The following is a 20,559-nucleotide window of genomic DNA, read 5'->3' on the forward strand; positions in this document are numbered from 1 at the left end:
TTTTGACCAGAATGTTTTCAACAATTTTTCCAGTCAGCTAGGCGTTTCGAGGCATTGAATTATCCATGATGATCACCATGTTTCCTGGTGTGAAGTTATGTCTGATGTTAGACCATTTCTGTCATTCTTGCATTTGGGGAAGATATTCTTTAATCCATTTTTTCCAGCGCACATACTGAACTTGTCTCCACCTGCAACAAGCATGTACGTCTTCCTTCTGAAACTGGCCTGGTGGCATCAATGGCTTACTCTTAATGAGCAGGTGGTTTGGGGTAGGTAATTTGGATCTGTAGAAGCCTTGGTGATTGGACGATTGTCGAGGGTAGCCTTAGCCTCACCAAAAACTGTGTGGAGACCCTCCTCATCGAGACTTTGCTCATTTAGGGTGGAATTGAGAACCTCTCTCACTGATCTAATTAATCTTTCCTATACACCTCCATGGTGTGAGCCAGCAGGGGGGATGGAAGATCCAATTAATTCCTTTCTGGAGCAGTGCATCATGGATCTGACCTTGATTCCAGCTTTCGACTGCCTCCCTCAAAGTGCACTGAGCTCCCACAAAATTGGTGCCATTGTCAGATCGTAGTTCTTTCACTTGACCACGCCGGACTATAAAATGCCAAAGGGCATTGATGAAAGGGTCTGTCCAAATTATGATGCTTATTTGATGTGAATTGCTCTTATAGCTAAGCATGTGAAAACAACACCAAAAGGCTTCACAACACTCCTTGCACACTTCACTTCAAAGGGTCCATACGACTCCATGCCATCAGTCTCTCCAGATAAGTGACTTCAAACATCGGATCCCTTTGAGGCTTATATCCCTGCCTTGGAACAGGTGGGTACCACACCCTGCTGGAATGAGATATTGAGCAGCAATGTTTGCATCCACATCCAGCTGCTCCTTTCTGCACATTTTGGCATGCAACAAGAGCTGTCACCTCAGCCTGAGCCTTTAAATGAGCAGATGTTGTACTGGAAACTCTGGAGCTTGGTCCAGAAGAACCTCGTTTGCTTCTCCTGCATTCAACATTTGACACCTGGTTGTATTTCATCCTGCACATTAATACTTGACTTTTTCTGCACATCCTTTTGCATTTTCATCCTCTTTAGATTTCAGAGAACAAACACAACATCACATACAGCCCTGAGATTCATTTTTCTATAGGCATGGCAGAATTACCACAGATTGGTAGTGCCAAAAATAAACTATACACAACACAAAACATGTAAGCAAATAAAAGAACTGTAAAGAGATAGCGAATGTATATAAACTGACTGTGCAATATAGAGAGAACAAATTAGAGTTCTTAAATGAGTCTCTGATTGAGTTTGTTGTTGAGGAGCCTAATGGTGGAGGGACAGCAGCAGTTCCTGAATCTGGTGGTGCAAGTCTTGTGACACCTGTACCTCTTTCCTGATGGCAGCAGCGAGAACAGAGCATGTGCTGGGTGGTGAAGGTCTTTGATGATTGCTGCTGCTCTCCAACAGCAGCATTCCCTGCAGATGGGCTCAATAGTGGGGAGGGCTTTGCCTGTGATGTCCACTGCCTTCAGAGGGTTTTACACTTAGGGACATTGGTAAACACCAATGGTCATACCAGACCGAGATTGTGGAGAAGTTCTTACCAATCTTTCCTGATTGTGGTCTGAAGGCAAGGAAATCCATGATCCAATTACACAGTGGGGTGTTAACGCCCAGGTCTTAGAGTTTGCTGATCAATTTGGAGGGGATGATAATGTTAAATGCCAAATGGTAGTCAATAAAGAGTACCCTGACAAATAGAGCTTTGCTGTCTTCGTGTTCCAGGGCTTTGTGTAGAGCCAGTAAGATAGACCTGTTGCTATGATAAGAGAACTCTAATGGATCCATGTCACTGCTCAGACAGGAGCTGATATACTTCATCACCAGCCTTTCAAAACAGTTCATTACTGTGATCTAAATGCTACTGGTCAAAAGTCATTAAGGCAAGTGACTACACTCTTCTTGGGTATGACTGATGCCTGTTTGGAACAGGTGGGTATCACACCCTTCTGGAATGAGATACTGAAGATACCCATGAATACTTTGGTAAGATGGTCAGCACAGATTTTTAATACTCAGTCAGATATTCCGCCCGGCCCCGATTCACCACTATTTTGTGACACACCTTTAAATTCAGTCGATGACCTCTGCAGTGGTTTTAATCGTGCCTCAGTGGCAATGTCAGCAACAGTGGTGGCGGCAGCCATTTTATGCGTCTCCATCCAATGGTCCACTAGGCATGCACAACACAAGCAAAAAATCAACAGTCCCCAATGGACAAGCAGCAACTCCTCCAAAAGGTGTTCAAACTAAATAAAAACACTGAAGAGGGCATATGCCTGGAGAGCCTTTGTGTCATCCAGTTTTATTGCTGATCATTAAAGAGCCTTCTCCATTAAGAGCCAAAATTATCCTGTAGTAAAGACTTAGCCTTTCCAAATCTTCTGTCTGAGACCATATGTAGTTCCTTACAAGTTCCCTTGGCTGTCCTCTTGTGTACTGTTCCAGATAATAGAGACAATCTCTGGGTTTTTTGTTCTTGCTTTCAATAATGTGTACAAAGGATTTAATGAACACTTAGTACTGAAGTGGGTCACCATTAAAAATGTGAATATCCTTCTTGGGCATGGAAGATAGATATGCAGCTAGACTAAAAATGCAGTGATTTCATTTTGCCTTTCTATGAACACGTTTGGGGAAGATATTCTTTAATCCATCTTTTCCAGAGCACGTCTGACATATACTGAACTTGTCTCCACCTTACAGCACGTAATGTAGCTGGAGATGTTACATGTACATGTTCACCCAGATTTCTGATGGATTGACTGGAGTGTCATGGGGCCTGTGGTGAGAGAATGGATTTGAGCTACAGCTCTGTCCACATTGTTATTATTGGCATTTATGGATTGGTAACACCTTGCTTTGGAAGATTTTGTCCATGTGCATGCATGTCTTGTAACTGTGGTACAAAAGGATCTGTCTTAGCATTAAATGTTTTCTTTTCCAGTTGTTCTTTCTCAAAATACGACTCCATACACATGTTTATCCCATGGTAGAGTTTCTAAAATACTGCTTCATGATGAAATGCTGGATTGGGCGGGATTCAAGAGCTCAGCTGAGAATCTGAATGATTATACCAGGGCTATTGCAGACTTTATCAGAACAGCTGTAGACTAGTAAATCATTTAGGGTTTTCTCCAACCTGAAACTCTAAACAATGAAATCTAGAACCTGCTGAGAGCCAGATCATAGGCATTTCAGTCCAGAGAACTGGAACACTACACAAGAAGCAGGTACGACCTATTAAAAACCATCTCCCGGGTAAAGTGGAGATTCTAGACGAGAATGGAAACATCAAAGAAGGATGCCCAACACCAGGGCATGGCTTAAATGACAGAACCTGCTACAAAACCAAATCCGGTACAGTAGAAGAAAGCAAAGCTTAACTCTCAGATGAATTTAATGCATTTAACAACCATTTTGACCACCAGAACAAGGAGAAATCACTGGGCACTCCCATGTCCCCTGATCTTTTACTATTCGTATCCAAGGATAAGGTTTGGGTTGCCTCCAGGAGAATAAATCCAAGGAAGGCATCCAGTTTGGACAGAGCACCTGGCCGAGTTCTAAAAGCCTGTGCTGACACCAACTTGAGAAAGTATAAATGGATATTTTCAACATCTCTCTACAGCAAGGTGTTGTACCCACTATTTCAAACAGGCCTCAACCATACCAGAGCCCAAGAGGAGTGTGGTAACATGCCAAAATGACTACCAACCTTTGGCACTCATATCCACAGTGATGAAGTGTTTTTTTAGAGGCTGGTATTGAAGAATATCAGCTCAGTCTGAGCAGCAACATGGATTTGTTCCAATTTGGCTATTGTAGCAACAGGTCTATGGCAGATGTCATATCAAGGATCCAATCACCTAGCACACATTCTGTTCTCACTGCTGCTATCAGGAAAGAGCTATAGGTGCCACGACTCGTACCACCAGGTTGAGGAACAGCTACTACCCCTCCACCATCAAACTCCTCAATGACAAACTCAATCAGAGATGCATTTAAGGACTCTAACCTTTCTTTACAATTCTTTGTTTATATTTCATGAATACAGTTTTTTTGCATGACCAAAAAGAATAAATTCTGTCTGGCCTACAGGAAAATGAATTTCAGGGTGGAATGTAATGTTGCAGACTTATGTTATTATTAATCCTTATTTTGTAATATATTATATTTTAGAGGAGTACCTGGTGGAAACAGAGAGACACACACAAAGATCTTTACACACAGAGAACACTATTTTGAAGAGATGCTGTGTCTGTTATGTCCAGCTGTAAATAAAGCAATAAAACTATAGTTGATTGTTCCATAGAAATACTGAAGACAATGAATGTTTACTCAGAAAGGCATCTGGTCAAACTGAAAACCATTTCCTTCATGAAGTGGTTTCTGGAGAAATGACATCTGTTTGAAATTTCATGTCATGTGATTACAACACTTCTGGAAAGCATCTTTAATATGATGAAACAGTTTCACATCAGTTCAGAAATGCAGCAACATTCTGTAAGAAAGGACTGCTTTTGTGTTCTCCTTGTCAAAGGAGGAACACAGGGCCAAAGTGGCTGCAAAAAAGATGGCCACTTCTACTGTCTTTCTTTGTTAAGAGAGAGCAGTGCTACTGTGGCCATTGTAATGGTCATTTCATCACAAACCTGGGTTTGTGAAATCATTGTGGAAATCACAAGTTCTGTAACCTTCATGCAAGAGAGGAGGATTGTAAAAAAAACCCATAATTCATATGAAGAAACATTTCTCTGAAAGCAACTCTACAAGAATTCGGGAGTTTTGAGAAGTCTGATGACTTGATGCCTCGCCTACTCCATAATTAGTTTTAACAACAATTAAAAGATTCTGAGTTTCAACACAAAAGATTTACAAGACTGAACTTTGAAAATTACTTTTGAATATCTAAGTAAATGTTATATTAGTAAATAGTTATTCATAAAAATTATTGTTTTGAGGATATCGTTGTCTTGGTGAATTTCTATTGCTGTTGGTCTATGTTGTTACAGTAATGTCATGTTTTTACTCTGATAATAAATCTGAACTTTGAACTTGAAACTACACGATTTCAACTTATTCAAAGCTGGTTTGCATCAACGACAGAAGATACTATAAGCTTTGCAGAAGTTTTACAGCAGACATAATGGCAAGTGTAACAGTATCTAAAAGTTACTTCTATGGAAATTAGATAGCAATATCTAGTGATTATACATGTGCAGGTAAATACAAAACATTAAAGTATATTGTTGTCCAAGATGCATTCTCTTTCTCTTTGGCTTGGCTTCACAGATGAAGATTTATGGAGGGGTAAATGTCCATGTCAGCTGCAGGCTCGTTTGTGGCTGACAAGTCTGATGCGGGACAGGCAGACACGGTTGCAGCGGTTGCAGGGGAAAATTGGTGGGTTGGGGTTGGGTGTTGGGTTTTTCCTCCTTTGTCTTTTGTCAGTGAGGTGGGCTCTGCGTCTTCTTCAAAGGAGGTTGCTGCCCGCCGAACTGTGAGGCGCCAAGATGCACGGTTTGAGGCGAGATCAGCCCACTGGCAGTGGTCAATGGGGCAGGCACCAAGAGATTTCTTTAGGCAGTCCTTGTACCTCTTCTTTGGTGCACCTCTGTCACGGTGACCAGTGGAGAGCTTGCCATAGAACACGATCTTGGGAAGGCGATGGTCCTCCATTCTGGAGACGTGATCTACCCAGCGCAGTTGGATCTTCAGCAGCGTGGATTCGATGCTGTCGGCCTCTGCCATCTCGAGTACTTCGATGTTAGGGATGAAGTCACTCCAATGAATGTTGAGGATGGAGCGGAGACAACGCTGGTGGAAGCGTTCTAGGAGCCGTAGGTGATGCCGGTAGAGGACCCATGATTCGGAGCCGAACAGGAGTGTGGGTATGACAAAGGTTCTGTATACGCTAATCTTTGTGAGGTTTTTCAGTTGGTTGTTTTTCCAGACTCTTTTGTGTAGTCTTCCAAAGGCGCTATTTGCCTTGGCGAGTCTGTGGTCTATCTCGTCGTCAATCCTTGCATCCGATGAAATGGTGCAGCCGAGTTAGGTAAACTGGTTGACCGTTTTGAGTTTTGTGTGCCCGATGGAGATGTGGGGGAGCTGGTTGATGGAGGACCTCAGTTTTCTTCAGGCTGACTTCCAGGCCAAATATTTTGGCAGTTTCCGCAAAACAGGACGTCAAGCGCTGAAGAGCTGGCTCTGAAAGGGCAACTAAAGCAGCATCGTCTGCAAAGAGTAGTTCACGGACAAGTTGCTCTTGTGTCTTGGTGTGAGCTTGCAGGCGCCTCAGATTGAAGAGACTGCCATTCGTGCGGTACCGGATGTAAACAGATGCACTATATCTTTCTAAAAAGTGCATTTTTCTACACCTCTTCAATTGACTTACTGTTCGAATAGCATAATACAAATTATTTACATCAATCTTTCATCACTGAAAACAAAATCTGGTCTATTAGATTAAGAGCTCAGTGCTTGTCCAAGCATATGTTATTACAACTGATTAAAATAGTTTTGGCACAGATATACATTAATTAATAATAATCTTACCTTTCAGAGCAGCAGGAGATGGACCAGAGGCAAAGGTAGATCTTATTGGAAGTGGCACTAACACCAAGAAATAAAATTATGACTTAAATATTACCTTTGCTATTTAATTTTGTGTTATACAATTTTACTACAGACATCATTCAACTTTCAGTTTGAATTATATCTCCGAAGTCAGGCAGCAAATAATAACATTGCAAAGACAGTGTACATAATACAATGCATTTTCTTCTACTACTTTCACAATTTAATGCTTCAGTCAGTTCACAAACCATATGTTAGGTATTGTTTGCAACTTATAAAATTCTTTCTAAATCTAAAATTTAGGTATTTGCCTTATTTTATTGAGAAAAATAAATGCTACCAATAAATGTTTAGCACATTCATATGATGAACTATTGGTTCAGTCTAGGTATAAGAACATAAGGATAGGAACTAGTGACAGGAGTAGGCCATCTGGCTCATCAGGCCAACTCCTCCATTCAATGAGATCAAGGTTGGTCTGATGATAGCTCATTTGAACCTACCTGCCTTTTCCCCACATCCCTTAATCCCTTACTATGTAAAAATCCATCCTACCTTATCTTAAATATATTTACAGAGGTCACCTCCACTATGATCCCAGTCAAAATAAAGTAGATTGGAGCCTTGTTAAAATTCTTCCATGATCTAATTAACTGTTCATCCATGGCCTATACTACTTTCAGGGGTTCATTGCTTCAATTAATTCTCAAATTATTGTTTTAAAAGTAAAACAATAGCTTCACTCCAAAACTATTTTGTAAAACACTGGGCCTGTTTGGTAAGTATAATATCCATTAGCTTAACATGCATGCATCAAAAATCAGGATTCCCAAGCTGGGTAATAGTTTCTTCCTGCATGCCATGGGATTGATGAACAGTATCCTGTGAGTAAATCATCTCAAAGTATTTATATATATTTATTTTAAATTACATCTTTATGTATGTGTGTGATTATTATGTACTGTATGTGTGTGCACTGTGGTCCAGAGAAAAGCTGTTTCATCAGGTTGTTCATGTACAGTGGGGTGGGGGGGGAGTAGGGGCGGGTGAGGTCTGGGCCTGATACCCCACTCACTCAGGAAAAGTGCATGTGTAATGCATTGCCCCTCCTTTCTCGGTGTAGTGATCGCTGCATGGCCACTGTCTGGCTTGCCAGGTGGGAAGTCACTGCAAATGGCCTCTCCTGCCTTACTGCATCCATAGCTACACCTTCTCCTTGGTATCCCTCGTTTTCACTGAGTTTGCTATGTCATGGCGCGACCGAATGTCTGGCGGTATAAATGGTTGGATAGGCTGAGCTCGTTCGGCTTGGTTGGCAACCAGCCTAAAGAAAATTGATTTCAAACCCAGGCAGAAGGGGTTTGTCAGCCTTGTCAGCCCATCCACCTAGGAGGACACTCCGACATAACACCTACGACCCGAGGATCTGGCCATCATTTTCCCAGTGTGCTCGGCCGTGGCAGATAAACCCTGGGCGTGAAGGATGTCAAGTACTGCACACACTGCACTCCACCTAAAAAAATCCATTCTGCAGGCTCGAAGGACATGCCCATGTCGACAATCCTTCCTAAATCTTGGTTCGTGAAGCCATGCCAAGAACATGAAGACCAATATTACAATGACCATTGTTGTAAGAAGGTTTGAGCAGAGATATTTGAAATAAAAACAGAAATGCGGTGGCACAGTTGGCCTAGCAGTTAGTGCAGCACCTTTACAGCACCAGCGATCAGAACCAGGGTTTGAATCCTGAAGGGAGTTTATATGTTCTCCCTGCATCTGTGTGGATTTTCCCACCGTTTAAAATGTACCGGGGGGTATAGGTTAATTGGGTGGCACAGACTCATGGGCCGAAGTGGCCAGTTACAGTGATGCATGTCTCAATTTATAAATTCAAATTTTAAAATGTTGGAAAAAGTTTAGGTGGGTCTGAGGGCATCAAAGGGATGAGAATCAATTTTTCTTTTAAATCTCTCTTCCTGATCTATTGGGTTTTTCCGCAATTGCTTCCCTTTTTCAGTACCATGTGTTGCTACGATGCTATAAGTCCTTGGGGAGACATTCAAGAAATAAATTAATGATTTTTTTTAGAAATTAAGGAAATCAACAAATATGCATTTTGTGTTTGAAAGTGGCCTTAAGGTGAAAGACTAGTCAACTTTAATTCACCTTATGTGTGGCCGATCGTTCCACCCACACCGATCTCTTGTGCTCTTTAACTTACGTGTGGACTGAAGAACAGAAACAGCAGGTCCCATCATATCTTGCAGTCTCGTGTAGACAGTAATCCTGTACTGAGTATTGGGAAACAGCTGACTGAAACAGCACTTGTCTATTCCTGTGTGCAAAGTGATTTCCTGCATCTTTCCTTCTGCAATTGAACAGAGACTCTGGCATTAAAGAGAAAACTGTTGCTTACCAAGACGAAATAACACTAACAAATTAACTTGTGCTGTAATTTTTTTAGAAATATATTATTCGAGAGGGGTGGGAAGTGGGAAGAGGGAAGGGAGGGATGGGGGGGGGGGGAAAGAGAAAATGTCACTGTGAATATTCAAAGAGATGCATCTGTAAGTATATTGGTTGATATGGTTCATAGTGCGATAAATAAAGAATTACCAGAAATATATTATTCCGGGAAAATCATAGATCCTGGAGAAAATGCATAGATAAAGGTTTCTTTTCTAAGCCAAAGCACGCACCACATCTCACTTCCCAGTCTTCAGAATGGGAACAAGAGCTTGAAAAGTTCTAAAGCAGTCATCCATTGGTGGAACATTCTCCCCCACCCTTCATAAAATTAAACCAATTTAGAGCAATTTAACACAGATTGAATTAAATGAATTTTGCTGGTGATTTTTTTTTCAGGTTGTAATATGGAGGGAAGGGGGAGCGCAGGAAGGGGGAGCGCAGGAAGGGGGAGCGCAGGAAGGGGGAGCGCAGGAAGGGGGAGCGCAGGAAGGGGGAGCGCAGGAAGGGGGAGCGCAGGAAGGGGGAGCGCAGGAAGGGGGAGCGCAGGAAGGGGGAGCGCAGGAAGGGGGAGCGCAGGAAGGGGGAGCGCAGGAAGGGGGAGCGCAGGAAGGGGGAGCGCAGGAAGGGGGAGCGCAGGAAGGGGGAGCGCAGGAAGGGGGAGCGCAGGAAGGGGGAGCGCAGGAAGGGGGAGCGCAGGAAGGGGGAGCGCAGGAAGGGGGAGCGCAGGAAGGGGGAGCGCAGGAAGGGGGAGCGCAGGAAGGGGGAGCGCAGGAAGGGGGAGCGCAGGAAGGGGGAGCGCAGGAAGGGGGAGCGCAGGAAGGGGGAGCGCAGGAAGGGGGAGCGCAGGAAGGGGGAGAGCAGGAAGGGGGAGAGCAGGAAGGGGGAGAGCAGGAAGGGGGAGAGCAGGAAGGGGGAGAGCAGGAAGGGGGAGAGCAGGAAGGGGGAGAGCAGGAAGGGGGAGAGCAGGAAGGGGGAGAGTGGGAGACTGTGATTGTCATGATGGAGAAACTACAGAATTTGTTAGCATTGTGGAGAATGTCTAAGAGATTGTAAAGGTTTTGTCTAAAGATCATAGGGTTGCTGAAGATTAAAGGGTTTGCTGAAGGTTTTGTTTGAGCACAATTTGTGGCTTTGTTTCATTTGAATGTCATTCCAGATTTCAAATATTCTCTGCCTGCTGTGGAAATAGTGCTGCTGGTGGGACAACAGTGAGGGTGGAGTGCAGTAGACAAGTCGCAGTGGAACAGTGAGAGAGCCTTGTTCCAGTGAGCATCCACCTCATTTACGCTTGAGTTGCAAATCTCAACTGGAAGGGCAAAAGAAGGAGCCTCATTTGCACTCATCCTAAAATGAAATGCATCCAGGATCCTGAGGGAATCCCATCAGATGAACTAAGTGCCCCGTCCATGTCCAATTCAAAGATGAATTTAAGGAACTGGAAGCTGATGGGGTGGAAAAAAATAGATAAAATAACAAAAAAAATCTTCCTTTTATCTAGAGATCCCTCTTTCTTTCAAAACATTCACATCCTTCCATTCCTACTATTTCCATTTTCTCAGGTGTAATAGTTGGGTTAATACTTCCATGACTGACTAGGAGATCACTTTTCTCCAATGAAGAACTGCCTGAAAGTGACTGAGAATGGGTTGGAGGAACAACGTAAAAGTTGCAATTGCATTCACATCTGTTCACACAGTGACACTCTCCATCTGGGAGATATTTGAACTCTGGATGAGAGTTGACTCCAGCTTCTTGTGAACATGTGTGAGGACAAAAAAAAACTCCACAACGGGAACAAAAACCCACAAATTTCAGCTCCAAATTTATCAGTGATGAAAATGTACCTTTCAGTGACTCCAGGACAATCTTGTAGCTTGAGGCTCTTGCATGTCCTTCCCATTGAACACACATTGAGGTCAATTGGACATGATAAGTTTGAAGATCAGTTATTCGCAAGTGCACTGCAAAACAAAACATCCTCTTCAACTAAAAGTCAACAGCTGATAATAAATGTAAAAATAAATCTGTCTCATTAACTGTGCTGCTTCTTGGAAAATATCTCACACTTTAATTGAAGTCCATTTGACATCACAATTCACCTATCAGTTGCAGAACAACAAATTGTTTCAGAAGTAATTTTCACCTTCAGCATTTGGGCTGGAAGGGGAACTTTTCATGTTGTAGAATTTGCTCAAATTTTCATCGAGGTGAGAATGGGTTCCGACAATGGGCAGGTATCATCCGACAAGGGTTCTTTGCTCGTTTCAGCCACGGGACTGTCAGTCACCTCATTCTCCCTCACCAGGAAACTTGCCTTGATTTCCACCTTCACAGCAGCCACTTGGGTAACTATATTTTCTGTCTTGCTCCCTCCCACACAAGAATGCAGCACACAAACACAGTTAAAAATATCTTTAAATTTCCTTAGAAACCTTTCCAAATTGACCTTTTCTATTCAAGATTCTTCTAAGAGAAGTTGCTGAGTAGAAAATACTGATAAGTGAAATATTCCAAATGTGAGAAAACAGCTGTGCAGCCAGGGCAATTAGGCTAATTACACATAACCAGATGCACAAAAGAAATTCAGCTGAAATTATAGCATTACTTTTTAGATTTCTATTAAGAGAACAAGTAATGGTTATTCAACCATCGTCACACATTTTATAAATAGTCCAAAGAATTTAACATACAATGAATTAGTTTCTTGATGCCATAACTGCTGAGATATAATCAAACCACAATAGCTGAAGCCCATAAGAAAATCTTCTATTTTCACGCCCACCTGAGCAGGGCAGCTAACTTTAGATGAATGTCTCATGTCTGCTGGGCCACAGAAAAATCACACGGCAGGCAAAGAAATGGGCATAAGCAGGATTAGGAGAAATGTGTAGATTTTGGAAAGAAAGATGACATACAATTCTTGATCGAGTTTAAACCTCAGTATTATTATCATTGCTGACATCAAACCTTTCAACTTGCAGACAAGAGGACTACCAACTGAGTCACATTGACAATAGTTGTGTTCGCACACGTTGGTTATTATGGCTTTATTTGTTCAAGCTGCAGAACCTACAGGTGGTAGCTTTTCCTTCAACAGCTGTACTGTTGCCGTTTGGATAAATTGCAATCACTCTGACATCGTATTCCTGGCCACTCTGAAGGTTCTTTATTACGACTGAGTCTGCGTCCTCTCCAGTCATTACTTGTTTAACTTGACCTGCAAACAAGAGGAAGTCTGCAATTCTTCTCACATACACAAACAAAGAAACAACACTAATTACTGGAGACAATAACATGGCCTATGTTTGAATTATAAAAAGAACCAAATGATCAGTTAACCTTAGAAATCTGACTGTGATCACATTAAGAATTGTTAGTATAGTAAAATTCCCATTATCCTGAATTCAAGCAACTGCCAAAAAAAAAGTGGGAATAGATTTTTTAAAATTGCCACCTTCGAGCGGTCAGTTCACCGATCACACAACACACAATCTCAAGTAACTGGCAAATTCACTTATCCGGCATCTACCAATCCCCATAGGTGCTGGATACGGAGGGGTTTAACTGTACTTGGAGCAGCCTCCAATTTTATTACTTTCTTTGGCTTGGCTTCGCGGATGAAGATTTATGGAGGGGTATGTCCACGTCTGCTGCAGGCTCGTTGGTGACTGACAAATCCGATGTGGGACTGGCAGGCACGGTTGCAGCGGTTGCAAGGGAAAATTGGTTGGTTGGGATTGGGTGTTGGGTTTTTCCTCCTTTGTCTTTTGTCAGTGAGGTGGGCTCTGCAGTCTTCTTCAAAGGAGGTTGCTGCCCGCCGAACTGTGAGCCGCCAAGATGCATGATTGGAGGCGATATCAGCCCACTGGCGGTGGTCAATGTGGCAGGCACCAAAAGCGGTCAATGAGAACTGTTTAGTGTATTTCACACCTCAAAAAACAAAAGTCTAAACACTAACAACTGTGAACTCCATTGCAGAGTTCTCTCCAGTCTTAAAATTTTCTACTAGAACTTTTCTTTCTGATCCTCAACCAATGCTGCATCCCCTTTACTTGGCCGCGGCAGGAGTAAACGCATTCAGGCCGATTCCAGAGCGCACCACTCCATAACTGGGAACAGCAGTCGTAGATCTCCAGAAATGGTTCGACTTAAAAGGGGAGGCAGGCCTCTTCAGCCCGGTTAAGCAACCTGCATAGGAGAAGGTCACTCCAATTTTATAATAACACTATAAAAGTTCAAATAGATGATTGTTCAGATTGCCCCTTCCTTATCTGCCGTATTACTTTAAGCCACATAAAATATATCACTTGAAGGGAAGGGATGTTCAAGTGTCACAGAATTTGACTGCACTTTGTGGAAGTGGAGTTCCTGCCAAAAGGACCTTCACTTAAAGTAAAAGTTAGGAGATTTTGAGGGGATTTGAGGAAGATTTTATTTCACGCAGGGTGGTTGAAGTAAAATCACAGAGATACTGGAGGAACTCAGCTGGTCTGGCAGCATCCATCGGAGATAGATATATTACCCAATGTTTCAGACCTGAGCCCTTCTTCAAGGAATGAGCAAAAAAGCAGGCAGGCATCTGAATAAAGACTGGGAAGAGAAAGGGGGAAGAATGGGAGGGGGAGGTGTCCAAACCAGGTGTTAATTTGAAATGTGGAAAGATGAGATTTGATTTTGGTTCTATGAAAGGGGACAAAGGCAAAAGTGGAGAGAGAGAATAAGAAGAAAGGAGATGGGGGATGAAGGTTAGAGGGGGGGGGAGAGGGTTTGAATGGAAACAGGAGAAGTCAAGGTTAATGCTATCCAGTTGGAGGGTGACCTGACGGAAGACGAGGTGTGGTTCCTCCGTTATGTGGGTGGTTCAGTCTGGCAGGAGCATGAAACTATGGGCAAAGATGTCAGCAAAAGGGAATAGGATGGAGATCAGAAATGGAATATCGTGTTGCTTCACTTGGAAGGACTGTTTGGAGCCCCAAATGGCAGTGAGGAAGGAGCTGTGGGCGCAAGTGAAGAGTTGAAGCTCACTGCCTGAAAATATGCTGAGTTAAGTATTCTTAAAATATTTAAATGCATATTTGAAATGCCAAGGCTTAGAAGGTCAAAGGCTGTGCGCTGGGAAATGTGATTAGTATGGTAATGGTAAGACATTCACTTGTCAATATGGCTAAAATTGGCTGAATGGTCTGTGTTGGTGCTTCTATGACTTAATAAGGCAGCCTGATTGACAGGCTCGAGGCTTTTCAGATGGGAACCCACCGAGAAGGCTTCCAGTAAAGCTACAATGGAACATTTGTGTGGACAGCCTTAGTGGTGGTCAAAATGTTCTGAATCCAGGTCTGGAGGGAAGCTGACTGAGGAAAAATCAATGGAGGTCAGTGGGAGTGAGGGAGCAGCCAATCAGTGCAGGTTGGGGGGGGGGGGGGGTCAGAGTACAGAAGTGTAGAGGTTAGTTTATTGAGTCTTCTGGAAACAATCCGGCTCCTCACGAGTTACGAGTGCTCTCGTCTTCCTTCTGGGCATCCTCTAACCGGTTAGCATTAACATTGACTTCTCCAGTTTCCATTCAAACCCTCTTCACTCCCCCCCCCACCCAATCTTAATGCTCCATCTCCTTTCCTCTTATTCTCTCTCTCTTTCAACTTTTGCCTTTGTCTCCTTTCACTGAGCTAAAATTGATTCACACCTTCCTCCTGCTTTTAGCAATCAGGTTGTCATAGGCCTGAAAAATGTGGCTATTAGTGGCTAAAAATAAATCACTATTAAAATGAAGGTGTGCAGCCTCATCAGTCGCAAGCAGCTTAGACACTAACTCTCATACTTTGGCTAATGCACTTAGCAAAATGAAGACAGGATTGATTCTCGTTCCCCAGATTTTCTTTTGACATTTAATGCCTGAAGAGCACTGTTGGGAAAATGAAATAATTTTGATATATGCTTTTCTTAAATCAAAGTCAAATCTACATTTACCGGAATTTGCCTGGTAAATCACGGCGTATCCAATCGGCTGTGTCTCAGCTTTATCCCATGTGAGCCGGAAGTGATTGTACGATACCTCGGTGATTCGTAAGTTCTGTGGTGGAACAAATGGCACTGCAAGAAGAAAGCTCAGTGTGAAACCAACTGACATTCATTTGAAGAAATAAAATTGGTAAGGTTAATGCCGCCCTTTCACATGAATGAATGATCCCTTTTTGTAACCAAAGACACATTTTACGTCCATGGGTTAACAGTCTCTAACAGTATTTTTTCTTTATTCTCAAGAGCCCAGATGTTAGCAGTAAGAAAAGCACAAATACCAATATTCACTGCCCTTACTCTCTGTAGATGATGGTAACTTGATAGTTTCATGTGGAAATCCTAATAGTTCCAGGTAGTGATTTATTTCATTTCTAAAGGCTGCAATTTGTGGCTTTTCCCACCATCATCCCAGGAATTACTCAAACTGAAATGAATTGCAGGTATTTACAAATTAGTAAACTGGGGCAGCAACTACATGGAGCCACCACAACTACAATTCAGACACCATTCTAACTTGGAACTGTATCGCTGTTGATGTGGTCTCTGTCATTGGGTCAAAAGTAACAACTCAGTAGCTCAAAACCCCAAAATGAGACAGCGCTGAGTAAAATTTTACTTGTTGACTAACATCATGGGGTGCCACTGGTCTCACCAATATGAAATGTATTAGTGGGGTACCCCACGAATGGATGATAGTGGGCCGTTCTAATGGCACTTCCAGCACCTGAGAAACTGGTGTTACTCATCCCATCTTGTGTTATTTTTAATTCATTAAATGGCAAGTCCGACAGAATTTCACAACCTTTTGAGTCTGATACGAATGCAGAACCAGGAGTGAATGTTTTCTGTGTGATACCCACTGCTAATTTCCTATATTTCTTGTTTTAGCTCAAGGGCTGGTCCATGCAGGTGATTATTTCAAAAGAATGGAATACGTCAACTTTGTCAGCTGTTACTATGTTTGATCCAACAATATATTTTTAGGACATGGTGTTTCTTTGAATGATAGTAATTTCAGCTAGATTTATCCTTTCTGTCTCTGACATCCGATGGAAACTAGCCCCAGGTGGAAGAGGAACTGGAGGGACAAAAGAGAACAAAACCACGATGGGGGTATTAAAACACCTTCTAAGAACATACCTGTCTTCAAAACCAAACAAAAAGGCTTTTCTGAAAATGGTCAAGATGTGTTTTGAACAATATAAAGGAAAAACAAAGACTGTGGCTCTGTTGATTAATTATCTAGGGTAGTGCTCTTCAACACCTCATCTGGACAGCAGATTATTTTGAGAGAGAAATTCAACACCCTCCCATTCACATGGCTGCATAATCTTTACTGTACTCTTGTTTATTGGGAAATTTTGTCCAAAGTCATGGAAGGACCATGAGAATCAAGTTAAAACATTCTTGTACTTACAGGTTTTGCCCTTTCTGGATATACTGGCCTCATCACCTGAAGCATAGATAGCAGTTACTGTCACATTGTATGTGGTGTCAGAAGTTAGTGGTTGCAATATTATGCTGTTTCTCTTAACAGATGTTATCTGAAATATTATGAAACTTCCATTAATTATATTTAAATTATACTCATTTACTAATAAAACTGTCAAACATTCACACCTGTCTACTGGCTGAGATATAGGAAGTGGTTAAAAACCATTAAAATCTTTTGGATTGAATTAATGCACTCATCAAATAATTCTCAATTAACATATATATGAATTGAATTCTATTTTTGAAGTCTCAACAGATATATATATCAATCTTGATTTTTCTGGTCCATAACCAGCTGCTAAATTAATCAAAATCATTTATGCACAAGCCAATAATTTGAAGCACCTTTTGTTCATACTAGTTTTAAAATTCAAGTTAAAAGACATCTAAAATTAAGGTTGGTTGAATCGAATCACAATTTTAGGTCAAAGTAGCGGGATTGTAAAAGCAGAATATCTTAATAAATCTAAAATAGTTTTTTCCTATATTTAAAACAAAAAATATATAGATCTATATGAAAAGTTATTCTCTATGTCACACATTCCAACATAGACAAGAGTAAGAGGTTTGATGATATCCCCCAGCTTATTTCCCACCTAAATTCAGGAATTTGGCAAGCATTCTTTAATGTATTATCTCCCTTCTCAACAACAGTGGCCCAGTAGACTATAGATAACTTGACTGACTATCAATAAAACTTCATGCCCTTAAAAAAGACAACATCAGACTCCATGATAAATCCACATGAACAGCCTGTATCAGGTTAAACAGGTGGGAACAAGGTTATTTGCTCTCATTTTGATAATAGAGTTGAATATTTTTAATACTTTTGTCTTTTAAATATTCTTTGAGTATTTGCTTTGATTTTTATTTTAATTTTTAGTTTGTTTTAAAAGTTTTAAATTGACTTACTAATAGCTTTTATATTTTTCTCTTAGTGTTAGAAGTATTCCGTAACAGGCTCCCTCACATTCACAAGAATATCAAGCCATTCAGTAAAATGTCCAAGTCACTTCTTCAGCAAGTGTTCACTGAAGTGCAATTATGCTTGCAAAAATATATTTGAATGTTTATTAGTCCCTGAAGATTTGTTATTTCTATAAGAGGCATGGGTGTTGGTCATTCAGATATTTGCATTGAGCAACTAAGGATTGTGAACAGCCAATTTACATGTTTTAAACTTCAGGAAAACAAATTACAAATAGGAAATTAGCCTCCAATACAGATCCGTACGGACACCACATTTTGACCTCTATTACTTAAAAATGATGTGATAATATTTGGCATAAAGATAATTTACCATCTCATCAGCATGGCCACCTGTGACTGTCATGTATGATATTTTGTAATGTTGAACATTTCCAGTCGGTTGATCCCAGCTGACTTGGAGGCTTGTAGGTGTCTTGGCCTCGATGATAAGACTTGTTGGAGGGTCTCTGGAATCTAACAAATGGCACATTACAATAAAATTTCAAACCACTTTAAAATGAAACCATGAAGCTGAGATTATTTTGGAAAGGAGCTCCAACCACAGGCAATGGGCATTTTACCATGACAACTTGTGCACTGGCATCACTGGGGGGGTGCTGCAGACTGTACTGATGACACCATCAGAGGGGTTGACACCAAAATTACTGTATATAACATTTTTGTACAGTATTTCACCAGAAATTTACTATTTTTCATAAAAATATCCCTTTAGTCAGTTATAACAACAAAAACATTTTTCGTAGGCCCAGTTTACATGTATCAATATACCTATAAGGCTAAATCTCTGTGCTAATTTACTTTTTGAACCTTCTAATGCACTCCAGTCAGAGATGTCATTATTTCCCAATCATAATGATGCTTTGAATCACGTGGTTCCGTCTGAACGCGCTACCAGCACGCGCTGTTGTTTTTGTTGCTGCTGCCATTTTTATAGTTGCTGCTTTTTTCAAATTTTCTGGTGTTTTAATGACAGTATTGTGGTCATTAGTAGTTGTAAACCTATATCAATAACTTATTTGAGAATGAAGTAGTAATTAAAGGAAAAGAAGGAGATAAATCAAAAAAGAATTCCGCTCTGTTACGGTGGAGGTCCAAAGTGATACCACAAGTTACTACACTGGGTGACACCAACCCTAGTGATGCCACTGAACTCGTGTCCTAAACAGAGTTCTTGGAAGTTCAGATTTCTATTTCTATTGATGTAGAAGACCTCAACAGTGTGGTTCAAATAGAGGTGATGGTCATAATTCACATGTTTCATTGCTTATCCATGCCATTGAATCAGGTAAAATGAAAGAAAATAGAAAGATGCTTTATTGATATAGAAAGAGCAAGAGGATAATTAAGGAAATAGTTTGCCCTGTTAGGAATCAAAATGATAAACAAGGTAAGAAGGTAGAGAATCCTGATAGCATTGCAGAACAAATACTTTGCAACTCTAGATAAAGGGAGGGCTGACGCCAGCAGTGCTGTTAAGGATGAAGTGTGCGTAACACTGAACAGAATAAACATTATAAAAAATAAAATATGACTGGCTGAAGCAATTTTATGAGCATACCTAGCCAGGCCCACATCCATTGTATCTCAGGTTGTTAAAAGAAGTACCAGTAGGAATTGGGAGATGTTCAGACTATAATTTATCAATGGTGACTATCGACATGAGTTGTACTGGAAGACTGGACATAGCTATTTGCTGCACCATTGTTTAAAACATGAGGAGACAATGAATGGAGTCATCACAGGCTGTTCATAAATTAAACAAGTCACCATAATAAATTCTGAAAGGCAGCACACAGATTCATTGGGAAAGACAGATTAATGAATGACAGTCAGAATGGATTTAAGGAAGAAACACGTTCAATGGCCAAAGATCTAACAACAAGGCATGATAAGGGAAATGTATTTGTTGGAGGTAAAACCGAGTTCAGCAAAAAATTTTTGACAAGATCACTCATGGCAGACTGGTCAAAAATACATGAAGAGTGACAAGTTGGATTGAGAATTGACTCTTCGCAGAAAACAAAGAGAAGTATGAAAAGACAATAAGGCTGTGTGCATAAAGCAATGAAGCCATAAATAGAATGGATAAGAAGGACCAATTATCTCTTCTTTCTTTGGCTTGGCTTCGCGGACGAAGATTTATGGAGGGGTAATGTCCACATCAGCTGCAGGCTCGTTTGTGGCTGACAAGTCCGATGCGGGACAGGCAGACACGGTTGCAAGGGAAAATTGGTTGGTTGGGGTTGGGTGTTGCGTTTTTCCTCCTTTGTCTTTTGTCAGTGAGGTGGGCTCTGCGGTCTTCTTCCAAGGAGGTTGCTGCCCGCCGAACTGTGAGGCGCCAAGATGCACGGTTTGAGGTGAGATCAGCCCACTGGCGGTGGTCAATGTGGCAGGCACCAAGAGATTTCTTTAGGCAGTCCTTGTACCTTTTCTTTGGTGCACCTCTGTCTCGGTGGCCAGTGGAGAGCTCGCCATATAACACTATCTTGGGAAGGCGATGGTCCTCGATTCTGGAGACGTGACCTACCCAGCGCAGTTGGATTATCACAGTTCTAATAAAAGGTCACCAGGGTGACCAATATTTCTATCCCTGTACCTGTTGAGCATTTCCAATTTATTTTTCAGATTTCCAGTCTGCATGACATTTTTCTCTTTTGTTTTGATATTACATAAAGTATTTCACAACCTCAGGATACCTGAGGCTTTTCGAAATCAATGAATCATAATTTAGGCACAAAAAAGCTAATATTTAACAGGGTTTTTTGTAAAACAAGTTGTTTCATGCCAATAACACAGGTAAAATTATCCAAATTCAAGTCCTTTAACTCAGATTTCTGATTTATTGTCAGAGTACATACATGACATCACATACAGCCCCGAGATCCTTTATCCTGCAGGTGAGGCAGGATACCACTTATTGGTAGC

The 20,559-nt window shown here is 41.4% G+C and overlaps 1 protein-coding gene across 4 annotated transcripts in view; it reads right to left on the reverse strand.

Annotated features, from left to right (window-relative positions):
* LOC138735658 (collagen alpha-1(XIV) chain-like) overlaps positions 1-20,559 on the reverse strand; it is a 109,183-nt gene that overhangs the window by 43,779 nt on the left and 44,845 nt on the right. For all 4 annotated transcript variants that reach the window (XR_011339851.1, XM_069883809.1, XM_069883808.1 and 1 more), the window contains exons 19-25: positions 17,945-18,087; positions 16,568-16,694; positions 15,100-15,222; positions 12,206-12,349; positions 10,977-11,093; positions 8,885-9,031; positions 6,643-6,699 (exon numbers count right to left, since the gene is read on the reverse strand). Coding sequence is in view for 3 of the 4 variants with exons in the window: in XM_069883809.1 (XP_069739910.1) it covers positions 6,643-6,699; positions 8,885-9,031; positions 10,977-11,093; positions 12,206-12,349; positions 15,100-15,222; positions 16,568-16,694; positions 17,945-18,087 (858 nt within the window). In the remaining variant the exon portion in view is untranslated. The remainder of the gene's footprint in view (positions 1-6,642; positions 6,700-8,884; positions 9,032-10,976; positions 11,094-12,205; positions 12,350-15,099; positions 15,223-16,567; positions 16,695-17,944; positions 18,088-20,559) is intronic.

The sequence above is a fragment of the Narcine bancroftii genome, chromosome 6 (genome assembly GCF_036971445.1).
Source record: "Narcine bancroftii isolate sNarBan1 chromosome 6, sNarBan1.hap1, whole genome shotgun sequence".
Lineage (NCBI taxonomy): Eukaryota > Metazoa > Chordata > Chondrichthyes > Torpediniformes > Narcinidae > Narcine > Narcine bancroftii.